This window comes from Hemibagrus wyckioides, linkage group LG11 (genome assembly GCF_019097595.1).
Source record: "Hemibagrus wyckioides isolate EC202008001 linkage group LG11, SWU_Hwy_1.0, whole genome shotgun sequence".
NCBI classification, from domain to species: domain Eukaryota; kingdom Metazoa; phylum Chordata; class Actinopteri; order Siluriformes; family Bagridae; genus Hemibagrus; species Hemibagrus wyckioides.
The window spans coordinates 7809195-7828178 of NC_080720.1; the positions used below are offsets into that span (position 1 = coordinate 7809195).

General features: G+C 41.5%; 1 protein-coding gene across 4 annotated transcripts in view; it reads left to right on the forward strand.

The window, feature by feature from the left end:
* The window catches only part of pik3r3b (phosphoinositide-3-kinase, regulatory subunit 3b (gamma)), a 202440-nt gene that overhangs the window by 170730 nt on the left and 12726 nt on the right, over window positions 1-18984 (forward strand). Inside the window, exon 1 of one of the 4 annotated variants that reach the window (XM_058402507.1) lies at window positions 11575-12067. The exons of 2 other annotated variants lie outside the window; for them this stretch is intronic. In XM_058402507.1, the coding sequence (XP_058258490.1) occupies window positions 11956-12067 (112 nt within the window). In that variant the 5' untranslated portion in view covers window positions 11575-11955. Of the gene's footprint in view, window positions 1-11574; window positions 12068-16353; window positions 16512-18984 lie in introns of those variants that run through there. One more of the 4 variants, XM_058402508.1, reaches the window with a different exon arrangement.

An 18984-nucleotide genomic window follows, 5' to 3' on the forward strand; every position in this document is an offset into this window, starting at 1 on the left:
ACAATAGAAAAAGACTAGTTCAAGCTTGAAAATAGATAGATAGATAGATAGATAGATAGATAGATAGATAGATAGATAGATAGATAGATAGATAGATAGATAGATAGATAGATAGATAGAGATAGGCAGACAGACAGATAGAAAGACTAATTGATTGTTTGATTGATTGATTGATTGATTGATTGATTGATTGATTGATAAGTAATAAAGTATCCATGAGTGAAAAAATATCTAGGAAAACATATAAAAATATTATATTTAGTTTATTCTAATATTATAATAAAAATACTACATATTTAAGAATATATTAAAGATATTTTTACTTACTAAGAAGTTATTTTTATCCTTGCATACATTGAACATTTAAATAATTTCACAAATATTGTGTTATTCTCAATTATAGTATTGTAATAGATATGAACAGACAGACTTTATTTTGTAGTGTGTTTAACGTGATTGTGATAATAATGGTGTTTAATAAGCTTTCATACCCGGTAAGGACCAGCTGCTATTGTTGTCCACTACTGGATCAGTAAAGTGTTTGTAGTTTATGAGTTGTGGTGCAGTGTTGCCATCTCACACATTTTCAACGTCCACCAGTTCAATCCCGAGCTCTGGTTACTGTGCAGAGTTTTGCATGTTCATCTCGAGTTTGCACAGGTTTTCTCAGGGTTCTTCCTCCAAAAACCTACAGCCAGTGCTGGCTCCTGTACAGATTGGAGACGAGAAATTGTTGCTACATTTGCAAATGTGTGTGCACGGTAGCCTTTGATGGACTGGCGTTCCATTCATTTACATTTACATTTACATTTCGGTCATTTGGTAGACAATTTTGTCCAAAGTGTCCTGCAACTGAGCGGAGCAGATGAAGGTCAAGAGTCTTGCTCAAGGACCCAGCAGTGGCAGCTTAGCAATCCCACATTCAAATTCTTCGGAAACTTTCCGATCCAGTGATAGTCTCCGTGTCCACCGTGACCCTGACTCGGATAAAGGATGAATGCTTTGCTTTCGAACTTTACATGTATATGCCTAAAAGACCTTTGGATCATCTTTGTTCTCACAAGTGAGAAATGCTTTTAATTCCAAATCATAATATTCATTCCTTCACTTAGGTACAGCATATACATTTGATTATTAAAGCAAGTATTTTTAAAAGAAACAAGACTAAAAAAAACCCTAAGATTTCTAGCTACATCTATACTTATGATACCAAGATGCCACTTAATTTATATTATTATTATAGATAGATAATTTGATCACGGATGAAATTCAAGCATCCAGAAGCCCATTAGCAACATACAGAAAGGCAAGATTATCAAAACACAGTATCCCCCCGTCCCCATCGCCCACCCCAACTAATACTCAGCAGTTATGACCCATATAAGTTAAAAAAAAAAAAAAAAGAAGCCCTGTGTTATACAGTAGCATTGTCTACAAGGCAGAGCAATGACTGTGAGTAGGTAGTGCAGATACAAGCAAGTTCTGTGCAAACACTGGGGTGAAAGAAATGCAAATGAGGTCTTTTTTTAAATGTCCGGTAGCAGCAAGAGTAGTATGTTGTAGGTTAGTGGTTAAGGTGTTGGGCTCCTGATCAGAAAATATGAGTTTTAATCCCAGGTCCACCAAGCTACCACCACTGGGCCCTTGAGCAAGCCTCTTTACCCTCAGTTGCTCACTTCCATGGCCACAGGTGTATAAAATCTTCAGCATACCAAGACATTTTGGACAATTTCATGCTCCCAGCTATGTGGGAACAGTTTTGGGGATGACCCCTTCCTGTTCCAACATGGCTGCACACCAGTGCACAAAGCAAGGTCCATAAAGACATGGATGAGCGATTTTTGTTGTGGTGTGGAGGAACTTGACTGGTCTGCACCTCAACCTGATAGAACACCTTTGGGATGAATTAGAGCGGAGACTGTGAGACAGGCCTTCTCGTCCAACATCAGTGCCTTACCTTAACAAATGTGCTCTAGAGGAATGGTCAAAAATTCCCATAAACACACTCCCAAACCTTGTGGAAAGCCTTCCCGGAAGAGTTGAAGCTGTTATAGATGCAAAGGGCGGGCCAATTCCATAGTAAACCTTACGGTTGACTGGGATGTCATTACAATTCATGTGCATGTAAAGGCAGATGTCCCAAAACTTTTGGGCAATATAGTGTATGTACAAGCAAGGTTGTTTAAAAATATATTTAACATAATGTGTCGTGTCATGCTTTGACGCCTAGTACCCTGACTTCCCTGGGATAGGCTCCAGGATTCCTGTGACACTCTGTATGATGTGTAAATGCTAGAGAAAATGGATGGATGCAAGCACAGAATCATGCTGCATTTCCCAAATTCTCATAATCCAGAGGGCAGATTTATTCAACTTGGATATAAGTAATAAACTCTGTATAACCTTAGCTGGTAGTAAAGTAACATGAATGATTTATGCATGAGCTGTAAATTGCATTCTGTAGCTAATTAAAGACACACATCTACTGAATTCAGCATGTGTCCTACTTATTATTTGTGCATCCTAGTGCTCCCTCACAGGTAAAGATGGGTGTATATGTGTGTTTGTTTACTTCTAAGTGCTCTAAGGTTCTTAGTCAATTAGAGGTTTTATTAGTTGCCCCGGCTCTAACGTCTACGTGATCATCCGTGTTTAGCTTTTCATTTTCAAGACTGTAAAGCAGACCGAAAAAAGGAGGCAAATACTAACCAGCACAGTGTGTCTTAGATCTATGGGAAGAAAGCTAAAGTGTACATTATATTTTAAACTAATGGTGTTATTTTAGAGGTTCACTGGCAAGTCATGACACTACCATTTCCTGAGCCAGCTGGCGTATGGTGAATTTTTCCATCCACTGCTGCATGCATCATCTGAACGTGTGCTCTGAGCCAGTTCATCTACTGGCATGGGAAAGTGGATCACCATGTCAGTCTGAAAGCCTATTTTAAAATTAAAGCGAGGAGACGACTCCCAGCTGTGAGTCAGCTTTGTATTGTACACCATTCAGGTCAGCTGTTTATAACTTTTTGAAAGGTTTTGAAGAAGCAAACTGTAAAGCTGCAAAACCATAAATGTAACTGTTATTCGATGGAATTGTTATTTATTAGGATCGATTCTGCATTTCGGTGGCTTTCAAAATGTTTTATTACCTTTAGTAATTGTTACTTGCATGCTAATAGTGAGCCATAAAATGGGACAGCAATGTAAAATGGAATAAATGTAATTATGTGGAATATATATCATTGGACTCTTACTCCTTTGGCTTTTTAAGGGAGCTTGGCTCTTTACCCTGGTCAGGACCTTACTAGAATCCAGAGCATATCCTGAGAACACTCGGTGTGAGGCAGGAATACACCCTGGATAACATACCAGTCTATCACACGGCACCTCACAACCTCATTCACCCCTAAAAGTCATTCAGACAAGCAAGTACACCTATTAGCATGTGGGAAGTAGAAGGAAACTGGAGAACCCAGAGGAAACTCCCAGATCCCTCCAGAGACAGTAACCTGAGCTCAGGTTTGAGCCAACCTAGCAATTTAAAAAAATGAAACAACATATTTTAAGAACGTGTTTGATGGCGGTCTTTGACCAACGGATGACTTTTCATCCTCTGCATATGACATCCTGCTGTACTGAAGACCTCAGAGTTCTCCAGGATAAACAGCAGCTACCTCCTGATGTCCCTACATTATAAAGCACCAGGCTGTTTTTGTTCTCACTGCTTGGCACTTGTAGGCTGGAGGTTGCAGACTGGGTCAGGAGATGTTGGATGTGACTACACAGCTCTTTAAGTCTTTGTACAGTTCAGTTCAGTCAGAGCAAATGGGAAGGATGTTCAGGTTACATTACCAATCTCCAGTCTATCCTAGTGCTGCATTAAAGGGCACTAAGAGGAACATCAAACTGTGTAAACTGGTCATATGTGCAAACTGGTCATAAGTGACCTTTAAATTGATATCACTACATGTTATCATGGATGTTCATCTTAGCTTTGATGTAGTACAGTACAAGTCAAGCGTTTTAGGTGTTAATATGTCACCTCTAACCATCCAAGCATTAAACTATGCCTAGGGGCCTTTCATCTGAAGTAGGCCTATTCACATAGTCCCTGTACTCAAGGAGCTCTGTGGTGCGTAAATAATTTTGTTTGATGATTGTATGATTTCCACTGAGGTTTCATGCTGAGGTGAACAAACTATCCAATAAAGCCCCCCTCTCTTGCACTTGGTTACAATTATACCTGGCACCTGATGCCCAGATCATCCCCTGACAGATAACTAACCTCACTCACACGTGCACTGTAGCTAATTCTGAATAACCTCAACTCCCACAGTAGAGGTTGCTAAGCGTTTGAATTTAATCCAGACAGGGACATGAATGCTGCTCATGTAGATGAGACAAATTGTCCACAATCCTTGGAACCAGAGCATGCAGATTAAGGTTTATTTTAGACTGGTGAGAATTTCCATGATTGAACAAAATTGAACATAGTGTTCATTCGTTCTTTTATTTGTTTGTTTGTTCATTTGATCTTCCTTCCTTCCTTTCTCCCTCCCTTCCTTTCTTCCTTCCATCCGTCCATCCATCTGTCCATCCTTCCTTCCTTCCTTCCTTCCTTCCTTCCTTCTGTCCGTCCATCTGTCCTTCCTTCCGTCCTTCCTTCCTTCCTTCCTTCCTTCCTTCCTTCCTTCCTTCCTTCCTCCCTTCCTTTCTTTCTTCCTTCCATCCGTCCATCCATCTGTCCATCCTTCCTTCCTTTCTTCCTGCCTTCAGTCCATCCATCTGTCCATCCTTCCTTCCTTTCTTCCTGCCTTCAGTCCGTCCATCTGTCCGTCCTTCCTTCCTTCTTTCCCTCCTTATTTTTCTTGATAAAAATCTCAGATTGTGTGGTTTCTCACACCTGCTCAAAGTTGGTACAGAAATGAATGGATCACATGGACGGGGTCAGAAGCACTTCTTATTGCTAATTGGTTAATTACAGCAAATCACACAACATGGAACAAACAATTTAAATTTCTGAATGACTTCATGGAGGTTTTTCATGGAGGAAATGTTTGTGTTGTCATATGTTCAAGAAAGAGTGGACTTTTCATTGGAGTGGAACTTTTTTGGACATTTGAACATCTTACTGGCTCCCACACTTTGGAGCACCAGATTCTGGGGATTCCAACACAATTAAAAATAGATACTGGCTTGAAAACAATCATGGCATCCCATTTTTAAACAGTGCCTGGTCCTTGAGATGGACTGGGGTTCCATCCAGGCTGAGTTCCTAACCTTGCCCCATTGTTCTGCGAGAATGTTCCAGATCCACGTCCACCATGACCAGGATAACGCACTTAAGTCACTGAAGATGAAAGAAAGAATGAACGTTAAAGTTGTCAGTCCTTGGCCACATATTTTTTGATGAAACATACTAGACACTTTATTGACACCTAGAAGTCTTGCGAATCTTGCACTATTTATATGTGTTAAAGATGATGCAATTGCATGTACTGTCGTCAGTGTCACTGTTCCAGTTGTCTCCCTTTCCATATCTGGGTCTGCTCTTGTTTTTCTGTTTCATTTTATGCTAAAAAATTATTAGCCCCTAACCAGCTAATAACCATCAATCATGATCATAAAACAGGCTTTTCAATCACTGATGTGACATCGGTTGAGAGTTGCAGTTTTCCTGTGCCCGGTTTTGCACCTGGGGTTGATATCATTTTAATCCACATATCAAGACTGTGATGTTACTGTTTGTTTCACAGGCTTTTATAATATCTTATAGCTGATATGGCACTTGTAGCATCAATAGCTGCTTAATCAGCACTGCAGGCTGTAAATGTGAGAAGGATGTGTGGATCCAGCGGGTTGATATCATATCTGTCTGAGTCATTCAGCCTGCAGGCAGGAAGGGGTTAAAGAGTTAGAGTCTGGCCTTTATCTGCAGAATGCTGAGCCATGGTGGCCGGTACCATGACAACCACAGAGAAGGAGAGGGGGAGAGAGAAGGAAGGAGAAAGTGATGAGGAGAGAGACCAAAAAAAGTAGGATGAAAAAAAACAGCATCTAAAACATAACATTAGAGTGTACAAAAATGATAGAGAGAGAAAGAGAGAGAGAGAGAGAGAGGTGGGTAGGTGGGTGCCACCAGCTTATTACACTGTGTCACCGGAGTATTGCATCAGTCCAGCAGGGACGCTCACATTGCAGGATGACATCACTCGCTTTGGAGGATGGGAGGAGAGCCTGATAAGCTCTCAAAGGGAGCGAGGGATGGAGGGAGGGGAGGGTCATATCTCCATCTCTCACTTTGGCAGAGTCATTAACACGTCGGTGTCAGTTTTAAGGCCATGTGTGTGCTCTGCCTAGTCATGCCGTTTTCCACACATATTTTCATTCTCGGGGAACGCTTGCGTCCAGACGAATGTACGGAAATGTGCGCGGGGGAGAAAAGCGAAGTGAAACTTCCAGACAGTGCGCTTAATCGTTTAACTCGAATCGGAGTGTACATTATCCGAGACACATGACTCTTCCTGGGGAGTGCAGCCATAAGAGCCCATTAGAGTAACTCAGTGGAAAAATACTGGCTGATAGCAAGTCACGTTCAAAAGTGTATCTGATAATAAAGAACTTTTTTCTTCTTCTTCTTTTTGAATTTGTAATGCCTGCTTGGTCTGTAATGCGCTTTCAGGCAGATGGGTTCCAGGCTTGTCATGTAAACCCATTATTTAGTGTCTCACCTCTAATGGGATAGTCTGAGTCAAATGCAAACTATAGCGTATTCTGGGAATAATCTGGCAAGGTATGATGGGTGTAATCTATACGTTCTTACAAGGCACGTTTTACATGGCTCTTAAACGGAATGAAAATTTGCAACGGCAGCAAAATACCGAAGTGAAATGAAGCCTAAGCTTGGGTTACTGGGGCAGGCTGTTCTGTTCTCACGTATTACCATATGGAGGATAGAGCTTTAAGACTTGTCTATCTCTTTAGATGTCCTTTGCTACTAGGAACTTGGAGGAAGATGGTGTACAGATTAGACTGGCAGTTTCTTATGCTGTTACCAAACAAAGAAAGACAGAGATAGAGTGAGAGAGAGAGAGAGAGAGAGAGACAGTGACGAAGGGAGCAGCCTGGATCTGATGAGCTCAGCAAAAAAGTGAAAAGGCGATCTCTCTCACCATGTAATTTATAACAGCATGGGACCAATTTCCCTTAGCCGTTTCAGCTAGAGAGCGATGGCATTGCCTTCTTTTAGATTTCAGAAACTTTATGAATTATGCATCAGAAAGAGCAGTGCTTACACAACAGCCAGTGTGGTGTGTATCTTTAATACTTGACTTGGGCCATAGAACAGTCTGTTCACATCCATACTAAAACTGTACACTTGAGCTGCTAAGGTCAGAAAAAAAAAAACTATGACAGTGCTTGAGGCTACTGTATAATCTCTATAATCAGATCTTTTCATCACGTAAGGCTTTATTTTACACACACACACACATACACAGTGTGGTCAGGCTGATTAGAATCTCTCTGTTAGTCACGCCTGCCCTTTCGCTCAAAGTCAACAATCTACATGCACAGAGGCAGAGGGGAATGAGAAAATTCCACCTCAGAAAATTTAACATGCAAACAGATCTGAGCACAACCCCTTACAGAGCACTGCAACGAACTCTGATGACATGATAAAAAATGAGGCAAGCGATTGGCTTTGTAAATAAAACTACAACCTGTTCGAAACAAGTCCATGCAACATCTCTTGTCAAGCTGAGGCGTGCAAACAACTGGTATAACAATAAAGCAGACAGAGAGAGCAAATGCTGTGTTTGCATTAGCATTAGTCTGTGTTGAAGTTTCGATGCATTTATCATGTGATTGTCTTTAAGCTCATTATTCATGTGACAGAATGTTCTGATCTAAACACCATGCAAAACGTCATGCAATGCTGCAAAAACAGAAGATTATTTGAAACATTTTGGGGCTTCGTTGCGGCAGGATGCATTGTGGACGTTGATGTGGCAGAAAATCTCGTGCTGTTGAAATTTGATATTTAGCTGCTAACTAACCAGGTGCTGACTAATCACTGGCTAACTAATCACATGTTAACATTTTAAGTTTGAATAACGTGCATTATGTTATTAATAGCTTATATGCAATTAAAATGGAAGTTTTTTTGTGATGAAACCAAAAATGAAAACCAAGATAAAGCCAAAAATTAAACCAAGATAAATGATATCAGAACTTTTTCTACCCTCAATGTAAAATATACACAGTACTACATGACGATTCAGTAAAAAATCAATCAGAAACATTTCGGAAAAATACAATTTTACAATAACCCGCTTGCGTATGTTTGCAGACCCTTAATAAATGGGGGCGTGGCTGTGTTCAGAATGAACCAATCACATTCATGTACAAAAGTAATTATCACACAGCTGCCATCAATGCAATTATTATTATATTTCAATTCACCCCAAATACAGATCAGCTGCTTTTGTAGTATTTACTTCATATCTTTTTGGATTCATCAGACTGCTGAATCCATGGTCTGCAACAGAATCAATCAGGAGAGGGGAATAAAGAATTTCCAAAACATTAGATTTTAGTACCACGGATCACTGCAAAGGCCATCATCAACAACTAGAGCAAACAGCAACAGTAGCGTGACCAAAGAACAGGATGTAAAGGTACTAGACAAAAATTTACAAGGGAGGCTGCCAAGAGACCTACAGCGACATTAATGGAGCTGCGGGAATATCTGACAAGCAATGATTACTCTCCGCATGTGACAACAGTCTCTCATATTCTACACGTATCTGGGCTATGAGGTAGAATAGAATAGACGGAAGCCATTTCTCACCCAAAAAAATAATATGTATTTACAAGCTCAACTAAATCACCCAAACCATGTGGCAAACTGTGTTATGGTCAGATCAGACCAATTCCAAAAGCTATAATTCCAAAAGGTATGTCTAGCTAAACAAAAACACACACACATTACCAAAAGAAAACCATAGCCACAGTGCAGCGTCATGCTTTTCTTCAGCCAGAACTGGGGCTTTTATCAATGTGGAAGGAAACATGAATGGCTACAAATACCAGTTGATTTTAGTGCAAAACCTTCAGGTGTCTGCAAGTTAGCAGAAGACTGAAAGCAGTTTCACCTTTCAGTACAACAACAACCCGAAGCATACTGTACCTCCAGATCAACAAAGGAATTACTTGATCAACAGATGATCAACATGTATGAATGACAGAGCCAGAGTCCAGACCTGAATCCAACTAAAAAATCTGTGGAGTGACCTGCGGCTCACAGGAAATACCCTCACAATCTGAATCTAGAATGTTGTGTTAAGAAAGAGTGGGAAAATATTGCCAAGTCAAATGCTGGCAGCCATGCTGATAGTCTCTTACCCAAGAGTAATAAGTGTAATGTGGTGTAATAGAATCAAAATGTGCTGCAACGTAGTATTAGTTTAAGGGTGTGCACACTTATACAACCAGGTTATTCTTACTTCTTCTTTTTTTTTTTACATTACAAAACCATTTAATTTGCCTTTTTATGAAACCGTATTTGAGTATTTTATTATCTGTTTAATTTTATTCTATTTAAATCTTGCGTAGTCTACTGTCATATGCATCTGTGACTGGTTTCTATAGCCACCTCACTCAACACTTGTGTTGAGGGAATTACTTTATGGATGAACCTCAAGAGACACATCATTTAAACAGAAAGCTCTCCCCACACTCATTAGTAAGGAATATTCTTACGTAATGTTTTATATAGTTACGATCCTAGTATTATTTTATTGAGACTCAAATCGATTGCTCTTAAGCCAGTCCAGGTTACCTTTAAACGCAGATCGTGAATATATTTTAGGTAGAATAAGTTTCCACCGGGAGTCACTGCTTGGTCATGGTTTCAGATCCATCTGTCAACACAGGACCGTGGCGTAGTTAGTGACAATTAAGCAAGTTTGACACACTTGATAAGAAATGCCTGTGGCAGGCAGAAGCCATCTGGCTGGTCCTCTGAGTGTTGAATTAAATAGATGCTCTTAATGTTATGTTGAGGTCTCTGCAGGACAGGGAAGATGGACATCCTTAGCCATGAAGATTCACAGATTTGACGGATGAGAATTTAAAAAAGAGAGGATGAGACAGATCAATGTCCGCTCTTAGCACTTGCTGTCAAAAATCAGCTGTTAATGAGACTGTTTGTCAGACATTATTAAATATCACTGATGACTTTTCATCCATTGTGATTTTAATTGAAGTATTTCTCACTGGTGTGGGCTTAGTGGTTAGGACGTTTGCCTCACATCTCCAGGGTCCTGGGTTTGAGTCTCGCTCCCGCTCACTGTGTGTGTGGAGTTTGCATGTTCTCCCTGTGTTTGGTGTGTTTCTTCCGGGTGCTCTGGTTTCCTCCCACAGTCCAAAGACATGCTTCTAGGCTGACTGTAGTCTCTAAATTGCCCGTAGTGAATGAGAGAGTGTGTGCCCTGCGATGGGTTGGCACTCTGTCCAGGTTGTATCCTGCCTTGATGCCTGAGATAGCCACAGGCTCCCTGTGACCCGAATATAGATCAGATAAGCGGTACAGACATGCGGGGTCAAATGCATTACATAGGAAACATTTCATATAAAAAAAGGATGGAAAGCCATCTTGTCGTAATCAAATTTCCGATGTAAATGTGACCATTTTATTCCACTATCTGACTGGACGGTTTTGGGAGTAGCTATTGTGCGAACTGTGCCGTAACACACCGCTCGCTTTGTGCTTTTGTTTTGTTTTAAATGCATTTATTTTGTTTAATGCCAAAAATTGTGGCCAAAAAAAAAAAAGAAACAGTTGAGGTATAGTGGATAAAGTTGGAGGGATTTGACTGGATAAACCTGAACTGTACTGCATTAAAGCACCCTGTCATTGCTCATTTAGAGCTAGCTGTATTATTGTCTATTGACACAGAAATGCACAATTTAACCAAAATATATCTTGCTATCTATTACTCCTCATCCCATGTTGAACTGGCGCAAAGAGTCCTCAAAGTCCTCAATTACATTTTTACTCAGTCCCCATGTTCCCCCTTTCCCCTATGTTCCTCTTAGTAACGGTTGGACCAATCAGAGTATAAGTTTAGCTTTTCTCGCACGTTCATTGGCTCATGAGAAACACGCGGCTCTCCAAAAAAATGTATGCAAATTCCTACTTTGGCAACAGAACCGGGAGAAACGGCGCTTCTGATTGGCCGCCGAGTTTTGGAGTCTGCGCAATGAGCAGCGCTTGAGCATGGTACGTCGCTTGGGCCGGGGCGACACCATCAAGTCTAGGGGAGAGGGGTGTTAAAATATGATGTCACTCGTAATTGACGTGCAGCCAAAATAAAAATCTCAACCAAAAACAAAGAGACTGGATTTATTCCAAATCCCGATGTCAGCAAATGTATACACGTAACGTGTAACATTGTTTAGAACTTTAGCGCGCCGTAGTGCCGTCGTCCTTCATGACTTTCTTACATCGTGTCAACCCCTGTTCTGTCTCTAACGAATGGTTGGTCCCACATGAAGTGAAAGGTTTGCTGTGAGAGCACTTGAAATGAAAGAATTAACCGTTTAGAGCTGCTGGGGGTTCAGTGGATTGTAGAGCTGGCATCTACTTTCTTTTCTGTTTTGTAACATGGTGAAATTTAAGGAAGTAACGTTATATCGCTGAGAGAGAGAGGAAAAAAAAGGAAAGCAAGATTGTCTGAAGCGGGCATTCAGATTTGGAGGAAGAGAACAAAAAAAAAAATTGAGCTCGTGCCTGAAGTCAAGTCTAAGGGTAGCTAATAACGTTAGCTTGGAGATATAAGATCAAATCAAAAGGCTAGCACTCCGTCTGTTCGTGTCGCGTCGTTTTTTTTTTTTTACTTCATTTTAATGGTTTGACGACGGATAAGTGTCGTTCAGCACTGGAGTGAGACAATGTACAACACAGTGTGGAATACAGAGAAAGACGATGCCGAGCCGAGGGATGATTTGATGATGCCCTATTCCACAGAATTGATCTTTTACATTGAGATGGACCAACCTCCAGGTAAGCTCCCTGACACGACCCTGCTCAGAGATTACATAACACACTGACATTTCAAATAAAGACTTTATACATAATGTAATGCAACAGTCTCGAGACAGTGCAGCTTTTGGGATGAAGGGGGGGGGGACAAAAAAACCAACCCCTGGCTCTGACCGATAAAGTAGCGCGCGCGCAGCTTTCTTGCCTTTTCTTCTTTTCCCCTCATTCAACTTTTTTTCTTCTTCTTCTTCTTCTTCTTCTTCCTTTTGTACGCCATCTCTAACCAGGTCATCACACACACACACACACATCCTCCTCACAATGCACTTCTTTCCATGCAGCTCCCCTCGTTTTAATGCCACCTTTTGAGCACTGAAAGATTTGTTGCACATTAAAAAAAACCCCAAAAATCTCATTTAGCATCATTGTAACCCAATGACATCACTGCGCGCGCGTGCATGTGTGTGTGTGTGTGTGTGTGTGTGTGAATGGACGGACAGTGCTGAATAATGGACTGCTGTTCACCTTTTGAATATTTGAAGTAGACGTGTCCTTGTCTTTGCATATTGAAATTCAAAGAGACCTCTACAATAGGTGTAGTTGAGGCTGGTGAGTGTCCTCCAGCCACCTCCATTTGCATAAAATCCTTGAAATGACACCAGCAGGTTTGTGTGGATCAGCTTTGGGAAGATCTTATCTAGATAGAATAATAATAATAAAAGCTATCGTCTCTTATTTCTCCTGATCAAATAATCCTGAAAAGACATTTCCATCTTTGTGGGGTCATCAGCCAGGAGTGAGTGTGTTGACACGGTTGAGCTGTAAAGTGTTTAGAGATTAACCAAACAAAGTGATTAATGCAATAGTAACAGCAATTACACAAAGCCCAGTATTTGTTCTAGTGTCTACATTCAGATAGACTAAATGAGTTGAGTCAGGTGTGAGAGCTGCCTCTGGTCTTTGGACATTTTGTGTTACAAAAGTGTAACATCATTTTTACACACACACACACAAATCTCCGTTTCATTCAATACATTTACATTTCTGGCATTTGTCAGACACCCTTATCCAGAGCGACTTATCTCATTTTATACACCCGAGCAATTAAGGGCCTTGCTCAGGGGCCCGGCAGTGGACCGGCTTGCTGGACCTGGGGTTCGAACTCACAACCTTCCAACACCTTAACCACTAAGCTACCACATCGGCAGCTTTTCAGCACTTAAGGCACTCAAGGCTGTGGATTCATCTAGAATAAAAACCCTGCTTCAGTTCTAGTCACACTTGTACAGTTCAGTACAGACCAAGTGACTCAATAAAAACTACAGACAGATTGATTCATGGAATAACAGATTTTCCAAGTGATCCATACTACAATAATTACAGACAAAATATCTCTCTCTCTCTCTCTATATATAATAAATATTATATGCTTGATATATCAATATATATATCAATGATATGAATCACTTTATAGTTATATCATTACGAAGCGAGTCGAATATAAAAATTACAGACAAAAATAGTCATAATAATAACTACACCGATTCATATAACAGTGAGTCGATTGATAGCTACAGACAAAATGATTCCTGTTTAATAACTACAGTGTGGTTCATAAAATAACTAATAACAAAGTGATTACAACACACAGACAGGTTCATACAGTAACTAAAAAGTGCTTCGTATAATTACAGACAAATTCATTCATATAATAGCAATTACAATGTGATTTAAATAATCATTACAGGAAAAAATAGCCATAATAACTGTCCTGCAATTCATGTAACTATTGACAAAGCGATTCTTTAATAATAACTATAAAGTGATCATTAAATAATAATTACAGAGAAACTGATTACTGTCATGACCATGAGCATGCATAACATAAATCATATCCTTTAAGATGAATTTCTTTGTGACTCGTGACTCATCAGGCTTGCCTTTCCTCACCTCGAGTGCTTTTCATTATTTTTGCTTCTTTGTTTTCAGCTTGTGTTTCTTTGCTCTTACTAGTGGCTCCTGCGCCTCTCTTCCCGATATCCGTGTCTGGAAACATTCCTAAACGTTCTTCCTCGAGTGTTAGCAAAGCAAAGCCCCGGTTTCAGTTCAGTGCCCTCTCTTTTTCATATGCAGGTCCCAGGCCTGTGTTATATATTAAACTTGACTTCGACAGCGTTTTACAGCCGCTCTCACAGTGATGTCATAGACTCGAGCCCGGACCCCATTCAGGAGCCAGAGCCAGAGGCACGGCTGACAATGGCTCGTTAATCCGGACCGTTAATTCTTGATGGGATGATTCCTGTAATAAAGGCTCAGATGACTCTTTGCAGGCAGAATGCGTGAAAAGAGTCAGTGTTTGACTCGATCAAGCGGGAGCTGTAATTTTATTCACAACGGTCATAGGATTCGGTTTATGATTTGCCCAAACAGAGCAGAAGCTGTGTGAAATAGGGCTGAACAATATATCGTTTGTTCATCATTATCGCAGTAACGATTGCCTTTTGAACACAGAAACTTGGTTTTCTTTGGATCTTTTCATGATCCAGTTCATTTTTGGCCCTGGTTTCTTAAATATGTTTTCATTTCTAATGGGATATGATATGATTACGACACGCTGTGCACCTCTACTGTGACATTACCCCAGGAATCAAGATCACGTTATCTTTTTTTTTATTTATTTATTTTTTTCAGCAATTGTCAGGATATTTTGGGTTTAATATGCCAGTACATGAATTCCCTTTGAGAGACAAACTTTCTTTGCAGCCGCTTATTTCCGTGTTTATTTTTTCCCCCTGATAGAGCTTTGCTAGGTTGAATCAGGCTTCAGCGATGTGGCAGGTAGAGTTATGGACTGAATAGCGGTTCGATTGTGCTGCCGCTGGAATGAATGAGCACGAGTGAGCACGATCAGTCCACACATTCATCTTATCTCCTGCTCTAATGCCAAGACGTGCTGGTTTATGGTGAGCGAGAGAGGTTTATGAACACCTTTATCTCTCTCTCTCTCTCTCTCTCTCTCACACAGACACACACACACACACCTTTCACCTTTTCTCCTCCGCCACACAAAGCCTGCTGAATATCATTTCAGGGTACATAGCCACTTTGTCATCCTCTGACCAGCTGTCTTGATGCTAGTTGTGGGATCTGAGGGCCAAGAACCCCGTGGCCCAGGGGAGCGTGAAGAGGAAGGGGTGCAGAGAGAGAGAGAGAGAGGCTCCTGGTGCAGATGTTCATTAGAATATTTAACTGAAATGTAAAAGGCTCAGGAGGTCAGCACGAGCGTTGGGGACCGTGTGTGTGTGTGTGTGTGTGTGTGTGTGTACGTGTGTCACTCAGAGCAAAGACGGCGGACGCTTTGTTCCGTTGCACTGCACAATGAGCACAGGTGGTACACCACCCCCGAGGGAACCTGCACTCGGGTTCGAAGACAGCGGCGACTCTCAGCGCTAAATGTGTGAGAGAGTGTGGGTGGTGTTTCATTTTCCTCCCAGGACACAGAGTAGGGAGCTTGAGCAAATTGAAGTGTCTCACTGAATGGAAAATCTTATCAACACTTATTTCCTCTGCCATCGAGCCTGACTAAGAATTATTTTTTTTAGAGATATTTTCAATTTCGCATGAGCTCTGGTCAGCCGTTCTCATTTTTCTCGGCGTCTCTTCATCACTCCATCTCTCCATCTCTTGCGCCGTGTCATCTCGCAGCTTGAAATTTGCAGAATCGCACTATTTTGTATAAATTGTGTGGTTTTTTTTTTTTTTTAAATCCCACAATGCACCGCTGTACTGTAGACTGTGGGGTAAAGAATAAGCATCATGCCCATAGTAATGAATAGGGCAGCATTTCAGACAGGAACTTTGTGACTCTTTCTCACCACATGCTGACGCAAAAGAACATTTTTGGAGGCGCAAAGAAGTGACAGTTGTTTAAAGGTGACATTACATCGTTTTCTTTACCCCTTCCTGGACTTTCCATGTAGGCCGTTTGAGACAAGGGGCGCAAAGTTGCTCCGTGTGTGTGTGTGTGTGTCTACATTTGTGTCTCGTTCTTTTCTGGGAGGAGCGTCTCTCCCCTCCTTCTCCCTCTCAGTTCCCCTGAGCTTTCTCCCTTCTCTCTCTCTCTCTCTCTCTCTCTCTCGCTCTCTCTCTCTCTCTCTCTCTCTCTCTCTCATATGGTCATACCCAAACCCCCCACCCCCCAAACCGCGTTCCCATTGGCTGCAGCCGACGTCTCCATTCAGAGGGTTTGTTAAGGCAGCAGTGTCTGAATTTAGGAGCAGGGATTTTCCCTCTGGCTTCAGTCTGAGAGCCACAACGCAGGCGGAGGGTGGAGAGAGAGAGAGGGAGAGTGGGAGGGCGAGAGGGAGTGAGAGTGAGTGAGAGCGAGAGAAAGAGAGGACTCGTGTCCAAGGCAGCTGAGCACACTCCGTACGCATGCAGCTGAAAGAGGAAGCAGTGGAGGAAGGTAAGCGTGCTGTCATCTTTCTGCTTTTCTTCCGATTTCACGCCTGTCGCGTCTTCTCAGTCTTCTTTGTAATCGTCCCACCAGGAGACAAAGGACGCTCCGCGGTAATTAGAGTGTCCTTTTGTGTGTTCAGTCGGAAAGCTTGATGCTAGCTGGATGTGCAGAGTTGACAATGACATTGTCGTGATCCTCTTTAAAAATTTCTGTATTTTGATTCCCTGGATAAATAAACGTGTTACTGAAAGATTGAATAAAATTCTATCAGTCGTCCATTGCGGGAGCGTAGGATAAACACGGCTGGCTGTTAAACGAAGCATGTGATTGTAACGTGCACGCTCTGTTTGGCTCATACGGTGCTCCATATTTTTTTGTCCGACTGTTTCACGAATTTCCAACTCGGACCGGGATGTAGCAGTCTTCATCTGACTGCCGTTACTCGCTGTCAAACAGCCTTTCTCCTTTCTCATGCTAATGTGGCTCAAACTGCATGTGTGTGTGTGTGTCAGTGTTTACTTTGCATCCTGTGGAGCTGGAAGTTTCTCCGCACTAAGAATTTTTACTTTTTATGTTTTCTTTTCATCTTTTTAATTATAAAGAGAGAGGCACTCTGGTAGCATGTCATCATGTTGGGTGTTGAGCATCCCATCAGCGATGCGAGTCGCAGCTAATAAGAGGGAGCAGAGTTCACCCCTTCAATGTGGAGCCTCCTTTGTTCGGAGCTGCGCTCCTGGAATGGATTGTCGCTCACTTTTCATTATTCCGCTTTCTCTTATTGTGTTCGCCCGTCCCATCTGACTCAGCCTGTCCTCATTCGTGACTTTAAAATTTACTGGTTTGAAAGTGAAAAAAAAAATTTGGAGAGAAAGACGGAGAATCCGCTTTGTTTCTTTTTCCTTCAGACTGATCCAGAGCTTTAAGTTGGTTTAGCTATGATATATATATATATATATATATATATATATATATATATATATATATATATATATATATATATATATATATATATATATATATATATATATATCCATTTGTTTTACATCAGTGTTTAATAGACAATCAAGACAATAGCAACACGAGGAAGCTTCGTCGAGTGGGTCGACTATTGTGTCGCGCGTCTTATTGTCAGTCGTAGTAGCAGAAAAGTGTGCAGCAAAAGTGTTTGTGTGTTTTCCATCCAACCCCTTTTCTTTTCTACTCAGTGTCAAATAATCTGAATGTGAGAGGGGGGTAGAGCTGGTCCTGCAATTGCAGAAAGAGCTGACCACGGTAAACTGTAGGCAGGAATGTGAGGTTTCAGCTCCGCTGGTGCACCTGCCTTTTGGCCTCTTTGTGTGTGTGTGTGTGTGTGTGTGTGTGTGTGTGTGTGTAAAACCCACAAAGGCATTTCCCTTCCTCATGGCAGCATGCCGCCCTGCTACTGTAGCCCTCAATGGGCCTTTGTGGCTAAATGAAATCCCTCATCCCTCTCACTGATCTGCATGGGTGTTACACACACACAGGTAACCTTTTGTAGACCTTTACTGAATTATTTATTAGTGTTTTTTAATTAAATAAAAAAAAAAACCCTGCACATCTGATCTGATAATAAAAAAGGAACATAAATCATTCATGATGCACAAAAGCTGCTTTGAGAATCTGTAACTTGTCTCGAGTCCAGCTGATTTCTGCTACTTCACAGCTTCTGACAGCAAGTGCACAGAGAGGCCACATTCTCACTTTTCCCTTATCTTCACCGCACTCTACATCTCTCTCTCTCTCTCTCTCTCTCTCTCTCTCTCTCTCTCTCTCTCTCTCTAAAGGCCAAATGTGTCTTTTCCTCCCCTGGCTCTCGGCCTTGCTCCTCGCTCTGTCAGACTGAAAAGTGTGTGTTTGTGTGTGAGAGAGAGTGAGATAGTGATAGAGAGAGAGAGAGAGGATGTGCACCTGTAGAAGGTCAGGTTGGACATGACGTGTCTGTTAAGCCAGGGTCTCAGTGACTGGTTTGTGCTCCTCACCCCACCAGGTTAAAGTGGTTGTAAGTCCCTCCCTCTGTGTATGTGTGTATGTGTGTGTGTGTCGGCTCTAACTCACTCCACACTTCCCAAAACTGCAGCACTGCTTTTAATTAATCATGCCCTCAAAGAACACCATTCATACTCCCTTCTTCCTCCTTCCACTCCTGCTGAAGCTGATTTTAAAACCTGCAGCTTGAAGAATGAAGTCTCTTAGCTAGAAACACATAAAGGGAATTGGAGACAAGCTCCGTTTTGTTGTTCTTGTTTATGTTGGTGGTACATTTATACAGCTTTCTGAAGGATTCTTTCTGCTCGCTTTACACAAGCAGAAATATTTCACCCTCTGATCTGACCGAGCATTGCACGTTCCTGTCTGGTTTTATTTTAGCGACTAGCCATGTACAGGATACTCAGCTGACATTCCACAGAGCTCTTCCTGGGCCAGAAGAGACTGCTAGAACGATCCAGGACACGGCCAT